General features: G+C 40.4%; 2 protein-coding genes across 2 annotated transcripts; both read right to left on the bottom strand.

Moving 5' to 3' along the window:
• LOC109711311 lies at positions 96 to 5,407 on the bottom strand. Its single transcript, XM_020234286.1, has 4 exons — positions 4,449 to 5,407; positions 3,351 to 3,480; positions 1,127 to 2,947; positions 96 to 740 (listed from the first exon to the last, which is right to left on the bottom strand). Exons 1-4 carry the CDS (start codon positions 5,279 to 5,281, stop codon positions 345 to 347), a joined length of 3,180 nt encoding a protein of 1,059 aa, XP_020089875.1. The 5' UTR covers positions 5,282 to 5,407; the 3' UTR covers positions 96 to 344.
• Positions 5,828 to 12,430, bottom strand: LOC109711312 (probable pectin methyltransferase QUA2). The gene is made up of 9 exons (XM_020234287.1): positions 12,103 to 12,430; positions 11,144 to 11,816; positions 10,937 to 11,066; positions 10,047 to 10,287; positions 8,814 to 9,036; positions 8,494 to 8,663; positions 7,854 to 8,157; positions 7,145 to 7,283; positions 5,828 to 6,477 (listed from the first exon to the last, which is right to left on the bottom strand). Exons 2-9 carry the CDS (start codon positions 11,806 to 11,808, stop codon positions 6,322 to 6,324), a joined length of 2,028 nt encoding a protein of 675 aa, XP_020089876.1. The 5' UTR covers positions 11,809 to 11,816; positions 12,103 to 12,430; the 3' UTR covers positions 5,828 to 6,321.

Genomic DNA, 12,742 nt, shown 5'->3' with positions numbered 1-12,742 from the left:
GCAAGCTGTTTAGGCACTCCCTTTCTCCCTCTCTCTCCATCCCCCAAGCACAATACAAAATTGCCCAATATTGGCTGTATGGAAAAGAATAAATGAGCGCAACAATTCCATGACACTTCGACTGGACCACAAGAGTAAATACGCGCAAAAGTAAGTTACATTTCATAGTTAAGGCAGCAAGGAAATTGGAGTCCATGGATGCCACTCTGAGAAAGTAATCCATATGAACTCGTCAGTAGTACATGTCAAATTTCACATTCCTAAACAAAATTACCGAAATTCATCCAAGGTCCACCAAATTCTAAAAATGAATAGACCATAGAATAGTATGATACATTTCTACATTATCGCAAAGTGGATGAGCCATTTTGTAACACATTGAGATGACCCGAAATCCTTTCTTTACAAGCCGGGCAGATGAAGCCCAATGTATCAGATTGTTGCTCGGGATTCGCACCACCATGGCTAAACTCCCTGCTGCACCAAACACACATTGATGTGTATGGGTACCCACCAACGACCTTCGGTGAAGATAAATCCCAGCCTAACTCAAGGGAGGGGCAGCTACCATTTTCAGCTTGAGTCGGATAACCAAATACTTGAGTAGACTCAGCTAGAGGTAATGAACTCTGGTTGGTCAGGTTAAGAAAATCAAAAGGTTCGGATGGACCCAATCTCAATTCTTCAACACCAGGCAAATTCTCTTGCTTCTCACCAATCCCGCCAAGATAATCTTCACACTGTCAATAGATAAATAAGTAAATAATAAATAAAGATGCTGTAATAAAGAGTATATATTTGTTGTCTAAATTACAGGTAAGGGTAAGTGACAGCTAATTGCTTCCAATGCTTGAAAATAAATAAGAATCTACTTTTAAGAGGCTATTAACTGGCCTCGTGAATGAAACAAAGAGCAAAAGTTAATTAGCTGAACTTAACAGAGATATCATGTATCAATGGTGCTAACACAAGTTAAATTACAAGGAATGAGATATATGCCTATATTTATACTAAGTGCAGCATACTTAAAAGGCACTGAGAAGTCATGGGGATCATTTAAAGGTCCAGCAAAAATGATACCTCGAGTAAATTTTATAATAAGAGCATCTTGCGCAAGTGGTTTTACCTGGGGAGTGATCATATTGACGATTGGAATACCATCAGCAGAATACGTCCATGATGATAGACCCGTCAAATTAAACTGCAAATAATTTCTTTCACCATTGATCCCTGTAGTGGCACTTGCACCGGCCTCTTCATACCCAGAATTGCTGCTATTGAAACGATTTTCCAGCTCATGATCAGGCTTATCCAACCCTTGAAACATGGATTCCTTCGTATCAATATCAAATGTGCAACCCGCATTAGGTTCAATGGCACTTGTATGCCCATGGAAACAAGGATTACTACAGGAGCTGGCATCTACTGTATCAGTTACCGTTCCTTTTGAAACTGTATCCTTCTCAAAGAGTTCATGGCAATTTGCTAAATCAGTTTTAAGTTCAGCAATAGGAATATCCATTCCAACAAGAATGTTACCTGCAATATTGCTGGTAAAAATATCAGTACTATATTTCTCCGTGTCGTAACATGGTCCATCACTAGAAAAGCCAATCAAATGATTCTCCAGGGCTCCAGACTGCTCCCTACCATAGTTTCCAAATTCTGGAATCATGGAAGAGGAAGCAAGATCCAGCTCACTAACAGTTTTCTCTCTATCGACATCCATGACAGATGACGATATATAATTAATGCATCCATTTGGTTGGAATACCATTGCATCATTAATGTCTACTGAAACTTGAGATCTAAAGTCATTCTTATCACTATCATTACCAATGGCATCAGGAGAGAAAGCAAGGGAAGATAAACGAGCAGCTTTATCCGCATCTTTACATATTTCATTATCTTTATTTGCAAGAGGGTACAAAGTATCCGAGCTCGGGTTTAGCTTGATCTCCTCTTGGTTCCTAGCTCCATCAACCTCTTCTGATTTCAAATCAACTGTATCAAAATCAGTATTTTGGCTGCTAAGAGGTTTCATATCCTCAATATTGCTAATTTTAGCAACGTCTTCACATTTACTAAAATCCACATTACTGACAACAACCTGGATATCAGCACATTTGTCTGTAGGACCTTCTTGAGAAACACCAGCTAACTTATGCACTGCTATGGTACTCACGTTAGAACAGAGCATAGATGATATCGCAGCACAACCATTAGACTCTTTATCCATTACATTGCTACTCCGCAAAATCTCTTTAGATTTGTTATCCATCACATCTTGACAAATTATCTGGTCACCAACATGAGGAATTTCTCCAGATTTATCAGCTATCTCAAGGCTTTTTTGATTATCAAAAGATTTATCTGTGCGTGATACCCCCAAAATTTCAGGTTTATCAACTTCACAGTTCTCAACAGTTTGGACACAATTATGAGTAGATATTACTGCTCTTTCACTCTCCTCGGGCAAAGCACTCATCTCCTTGGGATCACTGTATGCTACATTCAAGGGAGATGCAGTAATGATTCTTTGTGTAGAAGCCTCATCTGATAATGCTTCTGCACTAAGTCCTTGGTACCTTACATGAGCCCCCATATGGCCATTATAGCGCTGTCTCTCATTAAAAGTCTTGTGGCAAAACTGGCATTCATATTTTCCATCTTTAACTATGACACCTTCTCCAATGGATTTGTGAAGCCTGCGTCTCTTTGCGCTTGCCCCTTGACATCTCAACCGGTGCTCCAAATATACCTCTTTATCAATAAAAGTTAGTTTGCATTCGCTGCATACATAACCCTTCCTTAGTTCTTCTGCTGCCTTCCTCTCACCCAAATAAAGAGCCACTTGCTTCTCATGATCAATAGATAGAGAGGAAGTTGAGGGCAAAGTCTGGTTTTCCTTTGCGGCACCATTTTGCTGGTAAATACCTGCTGCAGACTATTGCATGTCCGACTAATCAAACACACTAGAACATAAATATCCTAAGGATCTTTTTGGCCTGGCTAGAGTTTCTACAAAATTATTTAAGTAGATCTATTGGAAGTAGCACTAAACTTTTTTTCTCAATAGAATATCCTTTACAATTTTTCTTTGCAGTAGTAGCAGAAACTTCAAAAATTAAGTTCCTACTTTCAGAGCCCAAAAGCTCATTTTAGCTTTATGTCACTGCAAAAGCTCCAGATTGTTTCTTAGCTAATGCTTGGTTTCAGCTTTCTGCCATTGCAAAAGCTCCAGATTATTTCTTAGCCAATGCTTAGTTTCAGGTAACTGCTGAGAGTAAATAAGTTATATCCCAAGCCAGGCCAAATAATCATCAACTAAAATTGCGCGTTAAACTTACAGATCCAGCAAGTCCAGCTGCTCTCCCATCAGTTTCAACAGAAACTTGGATGAGAGAATTCGGTTGTCCAACAAGAGAAAGAAGGTATGAAGAAACTTCTTTACAGGTAACAAATTGATGACCATTTGGGCTGGAAAAGATAGATATGCACAAAACAGGAAAAAAGGAAGTCAAACAGGCAGTCAACCACAATTAGTCAACTAAATTTTAATAATGTATCAGAACCTGACCCTTCTAAACACTACCATGAGCTTCAAAGACGCGTAAGAAGAACATATGTGTTCATCCAAAACCGCCAATATACAGAATTATTTTCAGCTACTTCACAGTTAACAACAAAAAAGATGACTTGATCATTAGTAACAGATACTCAGATCACAAATATCTTATAATTTTTAAATATAAATTCTTTCAATGATATAGATCATATCTATCAGAAACTGCGAAGCATATCAATCCAGATAAATACAGATGGCCTTTCGTGGCCGCCTAAAATTTATTTAAGAAGGCTAATGTACAAAAGAAATGAATTCCACATTGTAGCCTTGTCAAGGAGAAACCAAGAAATTATCACCAAAATTCGTTGGACAAAAGTAACATCAAGAAATTATCACCAAAATTCCCAGGCATCATAAAAATAGAACGAAGAAGTTTTACCACGCGCCAAGAATCTTGTAAAAGGTCAAAAAGATAACCTTTTCTTCTCTTATATTTTAGTCCAGGAGACAGAGAAGCAAAGCCAGAGGCTTTAAGGTTGCCAACTTCTATAGCACCAATTTAATTCCTACTTTCAGATAACAAATGAATCATTCAAGGGCATTATGAATCTAGTCATACGATTTTAATCAAGGACCTTATATCTTCAAATATTATACAGACAAAAGTCGGGACATGAAAACTAGAACATTTCTGCATTTCTCTTCAATGAAGAAGATTCTCCTCGACTTCAGATCCTCAGTTATGCAATGCACAAGAGGGAAAAGAAAAAAAATCCACATAATTCCCTATAAAATCAACTTCAAATTTAATGAAATCAGATTTGGATTACTAATTGAACAGTCACTCAATAATCTTAAAACACAGGAAAAAAGGGCAAACCTAACATATCGGCGGCAATTCACCCAGGCCACACCCTCCTTCCTCTTTAGCCCGAGGAGAAGCTTCCACCCCTTGGGCAAGTGGTCTCCCAACCCGGAAGCGTCCACGATCTTCCTCCTCCTTCGCCGGCTCCCCCATTGCCCATCTAAACCATTAAGGAATCCAAGAAGCTCCTCCTCTTTCGATAACCCCTCCGTCCTCCTCCTCAGCTCCTCCCCGAAGGGATCCACCTTCTCCCCCAGCGCGACCAGATCAACCGCCACGCCTTTGGGATTCAAAACCTCCCGGTCCCTATCCTGAACGGGAACCAACGCGAGCGACTCCGCCTTACACCCATTGGAAACCGGATCTACGTTTCTCCCAGCCGGAGCGTGGGGCGGAGGATCTAGGGTTAGATTTTGGGGAGGATCGGTGGCGGTGGCGGGAGAGGAGAAGGAAGGGTCCTCCTGGGCGAAGAGGCGCCGAAGGTGGGAGACGATCTGCTGGTTCTCGCGGCGCCCGGTTTCGTCCTCGTCACCGCCGTCGCCGGCGGCGGAGTGGGAGGAGAGGAGGCCGCGAGGGCGCTGACCTGCGGCGGACGCCGCGGCGCCGGCGCCGGAGGAGGAGGAGGAGGAGGGAGAGGGGGAGGGCTTGTGAGGGGCGAGGCGGAGGCGGGAGTAGGTTTGCTTGCGGCTCCCGGCGCTCTCGTTGAAGACGGAGCGGTCGATCTTGGGGACGACGATGTCGTCGCAGCGACGGAGGTCGAAGGCGTTGGGGCACGAGTGGGAGAGGGTGTTGAGCTCCGCCTGAGAGAGGAGGCGGAGGTCCACCACCGGGATCAGCTCCGTCGCCATGGATGAGGAGATTAGGGATTCGTCATCTGAGGAGGAGGGAGATGGAGAAGGGGAGGAGAGGAGCGGAGTCGTGGCCTCGTAGGGGGGTCGTTTTAGGATTATTTGGGTTTCGGATCCGAACACAACCCTTCGTGGGTCGCACCCGGATGAGTTTGAATGGGTTGTGTTTTGAGTCGCTTTTTGAGTTTTTAACTTCTCCAGTTTGAGAATGCTATTGCTGGTGAAGTACTTTAGCAAAGTAGTTTCCCAAAAAGGTCTTTTGTTTGATAATTAAATAAAATTATTTCACATTATTTATATTTGGCTGCAGAAAAGAAAGTTTTGGTGCTGATTCTTCCCTTTGCATAGAATTTTTCTCAGAATAAAACTTTTGAAAATTTCCCCAAAATTTACAAATCCATCAAACATTATTAAAACCGCTCTTGGATCCAAATACTGTTTATTATATATCATCATGATTCTTGTAAGAATTAGTTGAATAAATACTAAGAGAAATGGGAACTGTTCTGCTGTATTACTGATATCCTAAATAGACAGATGAAGCTGTAACCATAACAGCTAGTGAGAAATGCATCAGCTGGCTTATCATTATCTAAAAATAATCTGTTTGATGTTTCAGGCAATGACCCGGAATAAGCAGGTATTACATACCACAAAATGTACAAACAAAAAGAGCGAGTACTACTACAAAGAATGTGACCAAGAAAAAGAATTTACCCACAACTGCCACATTGGCCGCGAACGATGTACACTGCAGCATCATCCATCTCTTTATTACTTATGCTTCTTCGCATCTTAAAAATAACTTTAGCAGCTTCCGCTTTGTATTCTAATAGTAAGCTTCGACGTGGAAAACCTAGCGTAGACTATTCCCTCTCCGACGTGCCCTAATTACAACCCCACGGAATCCTTGCGGTTCCGTAGGAGTACATAATGCATTCACCGAACGGTACTCTTCTCGCCTCATTTTTATGTTCTGAACCACCATCTCTTACGAGCAGACATCATATCCCGTATTGGGCTACAAAATTTTGGTAGTATCATAACTGCTTCTTGAAGAAGGGCTTCTGACAGACTAGGAGCTTCTCATCACTGTTAATGTCGAGATCAATCATTCTGGCGTCCCATTTGAGCTGCGTAATGGTAGATCTAGCAGCTTCCATAAGAGAAGCTGTATCACGAAGTATTACCCAGCCCTGCATGCAAAAACACACTGGAATCAGTAACCAAAGGCATGTGGTCCTATTTGACTTGGCTGGAGCTTCTAAAAGACTGTATGAAAAAGAGAGCTTTCGCTTAAAAAATCTGCAACAAATTCGCATGGAAGTTGGCAAGATGAGCCTCAAAAAAAGGGCTTACGATTTTGGAGATTCAGAACTACATTCCGGCCACCCATTGTCAAATGTTTTTTGTATTACTTAACTAGGGAAGCAAAGCAGATCAAATAGACTCAAGAACTAGAAACCTTGATAGGAATATAATTTCAAAAATCAGGGCAGGAAAAATATCAATTCCTTGCAATTCAGGATAGCTTGTCAAATGCAGGACTTCCGTTTAATATTATATTGCTTCCTTGAGAAAAACAAAATCAGATATTCCGACTTACTATTAACAATCTCATGCCAAAGAAGCAGTATTGCAAGAGAAAAAAATAAAACTAGTTCACTGTTCTTTCATGCTACTTCCTACGGGCTTCCAAATACTGGCATTTTGTTTAAGGTACTACTTGTGTACCAATATAGTGATAACGCAATTTCTTTAGGACTTTCGGTATGCGAAATAGGGAGGTTTCTTAAAAATACTGGGCAAGAAACTTCTCTTCACATAATTTTCAGATTTCAGATGAAACATAATGTCACCAACCTCAGGTCGTAGAATGCGGTCAACTTCTAAGAAAATGTCAAGCATTGAACACCTGTGCTTCTGATGCCTTTCAAGGGACAGCAGTCCTTCAGCATGAACCATATCGTATGTTCTTGGATAGGTCGGAAACGCTTCACACCTAATATAAATGTTTCACTTCAACAGGTTAAAGTCCTATTTATTTTATTAAGGCCTTGTTTGGATGCATATCTTATTCAGTATACCTCCTTAATTTATTCAAAAAATTTGTACGACTGATTGATAAGGAGTGTGACAAATTGTTTAGAATCGGATTACTATATTCAACCTAAGTTTGTTTTTTGATAAGAAAAATCACCTCGTAGATAAAAAATGTATCTTACCAAGTCATGGATAGCAAAATCTTTTGAAGGAGCAAAAATCAAACCCCTTACTTACAATCATACTAGAAAATTCTTTGTCGGAATTAGATTATGCCGACATCCAAACAGGGCCTAAATGTTTAAATACGATTTTTAAGTTTTAAGCAAGAAAATATGTAAAGATTAAACATATATTGAATTTTTGAATTTCAAAAACTAGAATTATGTCATGTCCCACTAGGTAGAATTGTCGAAAGCTAGTTTCTCACAGGCTTGAGGGAAAACAAAGTAATCAGCCAAGATAATCATTGGCAGACTTCAGAAATTAACATGAAAATATACAAGTAGAGAGAAGCAGTCAGACATACCAATCATGCTGGACACCAACAAACCCTCGGTCGAAAATTAGCGGGAGATAATTAGGGCCATTTGTGGGCACAACATTCATCACCCATGCGGATTTTCCGGCATCCAATAAAGCAGCATTAAATCCCCCAAACCGAGCATTCATGTCAAGCACATTTCTCAGCATGTTAAAAGGTGGTTGAGGGTCTTCATCACCGGGTCTCTTTGGGTGGTCTGAAAATATCAGAGGCGAAAGAAGAGACCAGTAATTGCGAACGACTGAGTTCCAGTTTGCGGCATCCTCACCAAAGTCCTCCGGGTGCACACCTGATGAGGGGAAAAATTGTTTCAGTAGACAAAAAAGAAGACTGCAGATAAGAATTAGGCTAAATTGCAGGAGAACAGATACTCTGAATTATTGCCTTCTTCACATATTCAGTTAGATAATATCTATTACTTTGCTCACAGGCCAGTGGAGTAATACATAGGTATCAAAATTTCGAGGGTGCCATACAAAATTATGATACTTGTAGAAGGTTTTCCTGTATTTTAGGCTAATGATTACAACATCATGCTTTATACTGCAAACTATAGAATTTTAGCCACAATGCATACAGTAAAAAGAGGGCGGCAAATCTACTGCTTTGTGAACCATAAAATTACCATGTATATCAAGTTCTGTTGAATTTAATCTGACAAGAGAAGGCCAAGGTGTGCGATATTCAATTGGAATCCAACGCTGACTTCTAGTTCCAGCTATGCAGGGATTTAGTGACTGGTAGTATGGAGATTCAGTATCGTGGCTCCTACCACAGACCACAGGCCCACCTTTCCTGTAAAAGAATTGCACTAAATTGATGCAAATCTGAAGCATTAAATCATTAAATATTCTACATGCATGAAAGGGCATCAAATACTTCCATAATGACCAAACCAATATGCAAGACCACCGATATAAGAGAAAATGGATGGGCGTTGCCTACCTAGAGCTGTAACATTTCTTTTTACTTGTCTTTTTCCACACAACTGTCTCATCTTGTTGTGACAACATCTCCCAGCAAAGATTTTCAGCGAAAGTACGAATCGCTGTCCACTTCTTTTGGTTGTCATGGTCGCGTAGCGATCTATGAGTAATCATAAGTGAAGTCCAGACAAAATAACCCCCAGGCCTAAGAAGTCTGTCAACTTCAACCAAGAAAATACCATCTACAAAAGTAGAAAATGACACATTTAGCAATTAGCATACTAACAACATCTAAAAAAATAATAATAATCTTTACAGGTCCAAAGTGAACAAACACCGAGTTAACGATAGCACTAGCAATTGATCTCCGATTAGGCTTGTTTACTTTAGAAGAAATTAGTTCAACCATAAAACAATTCAAGTGGGAATTAGCAATGATGGTGAGAGCCCTGAAATAGCCAATTAACTGCTCACAAAGCTTTCGAGTACAGCTTAGATTTTTCTTTTTTTTTTTGACATTCATTCCTAATCAGATCTATATATGATTCCTTTCTTTACACCTCACATCTCTCCTTGCAACTTCCAGCATCCGGTTTGCCTTCTTATTTCTTACAACAATACAATGGACAAACCAGGCCTTCTCACACTGCATCCGCTTCAAATGTTTATTGAAACTGTTGGTAAAATCTCAATAGATTTGCCATGCTATTCCTTATTGCAGCAGCGTTTTATTTTTCTTCTACTCTTATTTTCTCTTCTGAATTTAATTCTCTTGACGTGCTCAGTGTTATGAATATCTTGAGTGCCCAGTCCAAGAATTTTGTCTCAGATTTTCACTCTAAATGACAGAAACAGCATGGACCAGGCAGTTTGGCATCACTTTGTTGCCCATGAAAGCCTATGGGGCAGCTTTCACAAATGAGTGTAATAGTGATAATAAAAAAATGAGCTAAAATTTTTATTCCTAATTATTGAAGTGAAAGCCAGAGAAGAAACCCATGTATAAACTTCTTGTCATAGACTGATCAATATGCTTGATCCTATTGCTCTCGAAGTATTCAATTTGTTTCCTCAAAAAAAAAAAAAAAAGTTCGTAAATGAGATCAGAACAGAACAGACTATTTTCAGATCATTTCTTTAGCTCTAACTGGTCAGAAGAAATTGCCAGACACAAAATTATCAAAAGGAGAAACATGTATTCCAATTCCATTCACTATCTCAGTTCGAGCAGTTTTGAACAATCAATGCATACCTTTTGTCTCCCAATCAATCCCACATCTGGCACAATGCAACATATCAAAGGAAAGGTAAGGATAAGGGAGCTGCTTTGATGCAAAAGAACCAATCATTGCCGGAATGCCTCTCTCTAGTGTGAGCTGGACTTGGCTACCCGAGGCCTCATAATTCGCAATGCACATGGTTAAGAGCTGCCTTGAGAAAAGGTGCGCTCCAAAGCTACCAAACCCACACCCTATATCTAGAACAGTTCTGACCTGCAAAATTGCACCCAGAAATAACATGTCATGAAGATCGAAAGAACTCCAATAAAGCGAAACAGTCTCATCATATATTGGACCTTGAATCGTCACTACCTGAGTATTCTCGATAGTCATAAACGGATGCAAGCAACAAAAGTTGATAGAAGATAAAGATCAAATCATTACTATTGTTTGGATTTTTTTTTTTTTTTTTGCCTTCGAGAAACAGTAATAAACTGGGCTCAGTACTTAGACAGGAGTGGAAGCTTGAAGCCCCACAAAAAGGGAAACTCGGAAGCCGAAAAAGAAGCACCATGTTAATTAGTGGGAAAACTACAAATGTTTCATAACTTCCTACGGTGGTTTGAAAAAAGAATAAAGAATGCAAGTCGAATTATGCGATATAAGCTCTGAAATAATAAAAATTTCCCTATATTCCTGTGGGAAAAGCAAAGAAATGATCAAAAGCTGAAGATTATTTACACTTCCAGGTCTGCGTAGATTGATTACATATTATCCAAAAATTCGAATGATTTTTAGAGAAATTTTTACTGACTTATCATAACTTGACCCACTGAAAATACTATTTCCTTTATTCTATTTAATGATGTAACAGATCATCTAATAACAACTAGTCAATGTCATAACTAAAATTCAAACATACCCCAGCTTCATTGAAATTGGACTCATTCCTCAGCCCAATCATCTCAGCAATCTGATGAGAGTAGTCCTCCACTCCATCCACCATAAGCGAATCCGACCGAAAAGAGATCTGCTCTTCCTCCACCATCATCCTAACAAAAGGAAAAGCAAGGAACAACAAATGAGAAATTTTGGCGTAAGTCGACAACAAAAATGCAATCTTTTCCACCTTTTGGTTAAGCTCCCGGATGAGAACTCTTGCCCTGTGATCTTCACATTCTCCTTCCATATAAAATCCTTCCCGCTCGGCCACCGCAGCGGAATCCGATAGTTCCTGGGCGGCAAGATCAGGCAATTGGCCGGCGAATCCCGCGCGCAGCGCCGCTCGTACTCCGCGGGGCCGTCCAGGCCCAGATCGACGGAATCAGCAGTTTGCGAGATATTGTAGTAGCAGGGGACGTAATTCTCGTACTCCGGGGAGCAGAATTCGATCTCTTTGGACTTGGGAAGGCCGAGGGAGAGCTCACCGATGTCGAGGAGATCGGCGACGAGCTGCTCCTGGAGGCGGCGGTAGCCGCGGTGGATGTGGTTGCGGGAGGAGGAGGACGAGGAGGAGATGGAGAGGGCCCAGTACAGCGAGCCCAGTAGGACAGAGGCAACGAGGGAGAGGAGGCCGAGCTTGAGGAGGAGGAGGGTTTGGGTTTTCCGGCTCCGGACGCCGCCGCCGAAGCTCGCGAAGCTCGAGAGCTCGTGGCCGAAGCCGTTCTCGGCCGAGTCCTTGGGCTTGTCGTTTTCGTCGAACACGTCACGGGCGGCGAAAGCACCGCTGCCGCCGCCACCGCCGCCGCCGGATTTAGCTCCGCCGGAGAGGCCGCGGTAGAGCGGTCGCGACATTGTTGCCACTGCAAACCCCAAATCGAGAATTTGGCATAAAAATCGCACAGAAATTTGAGAAAAGAAGGGATTTTTACATTCAAGAGCTAAGAAAAAGGAGGTTTTTTTCTCTTTTTTTTTAAAGTGGAACCAATGCAAACATGGAAATGGGGTGGAATCTCTAACAACAAGAGAACACAAACCACATGCAAAAGTGGAAGTTAAAAAAAAAAAAAAAGAAAAAAAAAGGGAGAGAGAGAATGATAAGATCTAGGGAAACTGCGAATGGGTTTTGAAGAAGATCAAAGAGAGTACCAGAAAAATCCCAAATTTCCTAAGATTGGGATCTTAAGAGCTCTCGCAGGAGAGGCATCTCAAAATCCTTATGAAGAAACTCCATTTTTTCTTCCCTAAATAAATTACTCAGCATATATATGTATATGTTCTTCTATCTCTTCCTCTTCTCCAAAAATCCTAAATTGTTAGATTAGATCATAGAAAGATTAGAAGAGGAACTGAATCCGCGTTTCTCCCAGCTCTCTTTCTCTCTCACTCCTCTCTCTCTCTCTCTCTCTCTCTCTCTTCACTAACCTCTCCTACATTACCCAATGGGATCTGTTTATAAACAATAATAATAATAGTATATACTACATACTTATTATGTAAGCAAAATATATATATATATATATATATATATATATATATATATATATATATATATNTTAGTATAATAAAAAAAGTTACCATTTTTACATATTTTTGTAATTTTTAGATGTCGCATTAATTACCAAGTATTAATATTAATAATATATTAATATATTAATATATATTTACTATTTTGGGCGTTTAGATTCTGTCACCATGTTAAAGTAATGAAATCATTTATGTTATTTGGTTTGTAGCATGAAGATGGGGGGTGTTCATCACACGGGCTACTACGTCCGCGGAATCGGGG

The sequence above is a fragment of the Ananas comosus genome, linkage group 6, assembly GCF_001540865.1.
Source record: "Ananas comosus cultivar F153 linkage group 6, ASM154086v1, whole genome shotgun sequence".
Lineage (NCBI taxonomy): Eukaryota > Viridiplantae > Streptophyta > Magnoliopsida > Poales > Bromeliaceae > Ananas > Ananas comosus.
Note: the sequence above shows the minus strand (reverse complement) of the source record. Positions and strands in the feature narration are given on the sequence as shown.

Bases quoted from the DNA above. Each gene is read 5' to 3' on its own strand.
- LOC109711311 (XM_020234286.1), bottom strand. From the start codon at position 5,281: ATGGCGACGGAGCTGATCCCGGTGGTGGACCTCCGCCTCCTCTCTCAG. The intron at 3,481-4,448 runs GTTTGCCCTTTT...TATCTTTTCCAG, and splicing joins AATTGCCGCCGATATGTTAG to CCCAAATGGTCATCAATTTG. The intron at 741-1,126 runs GTAAAACCACTT...ATCTATTGACAG, and splicing joins TCAATATGATCACTCCCCAG to TGTGAAGATTATCTTGGCGG.
- LOC109711312 (XM_020234287.1), bottom strand. From the start codon at position 11,808: ATGTCGCGACCGCTCTACCGCGGCCTCTCCGGCGGAGCTAAATCCGGC. The intron at 10,288-10,936 runs GTATGTTTGAAT...GCAATTTTGCAG, and splicing joins CCAATTTCAATGAAGCTGGG to GTCAGAACTGTTCTAGATAT. The intron at 8,158-8,493 runs GTAATTTTATGG...TCCCCTCATCAG, and splicing joins AACAGAACTTGATATACATG to GTGTGCACCCGGAGGACTTT.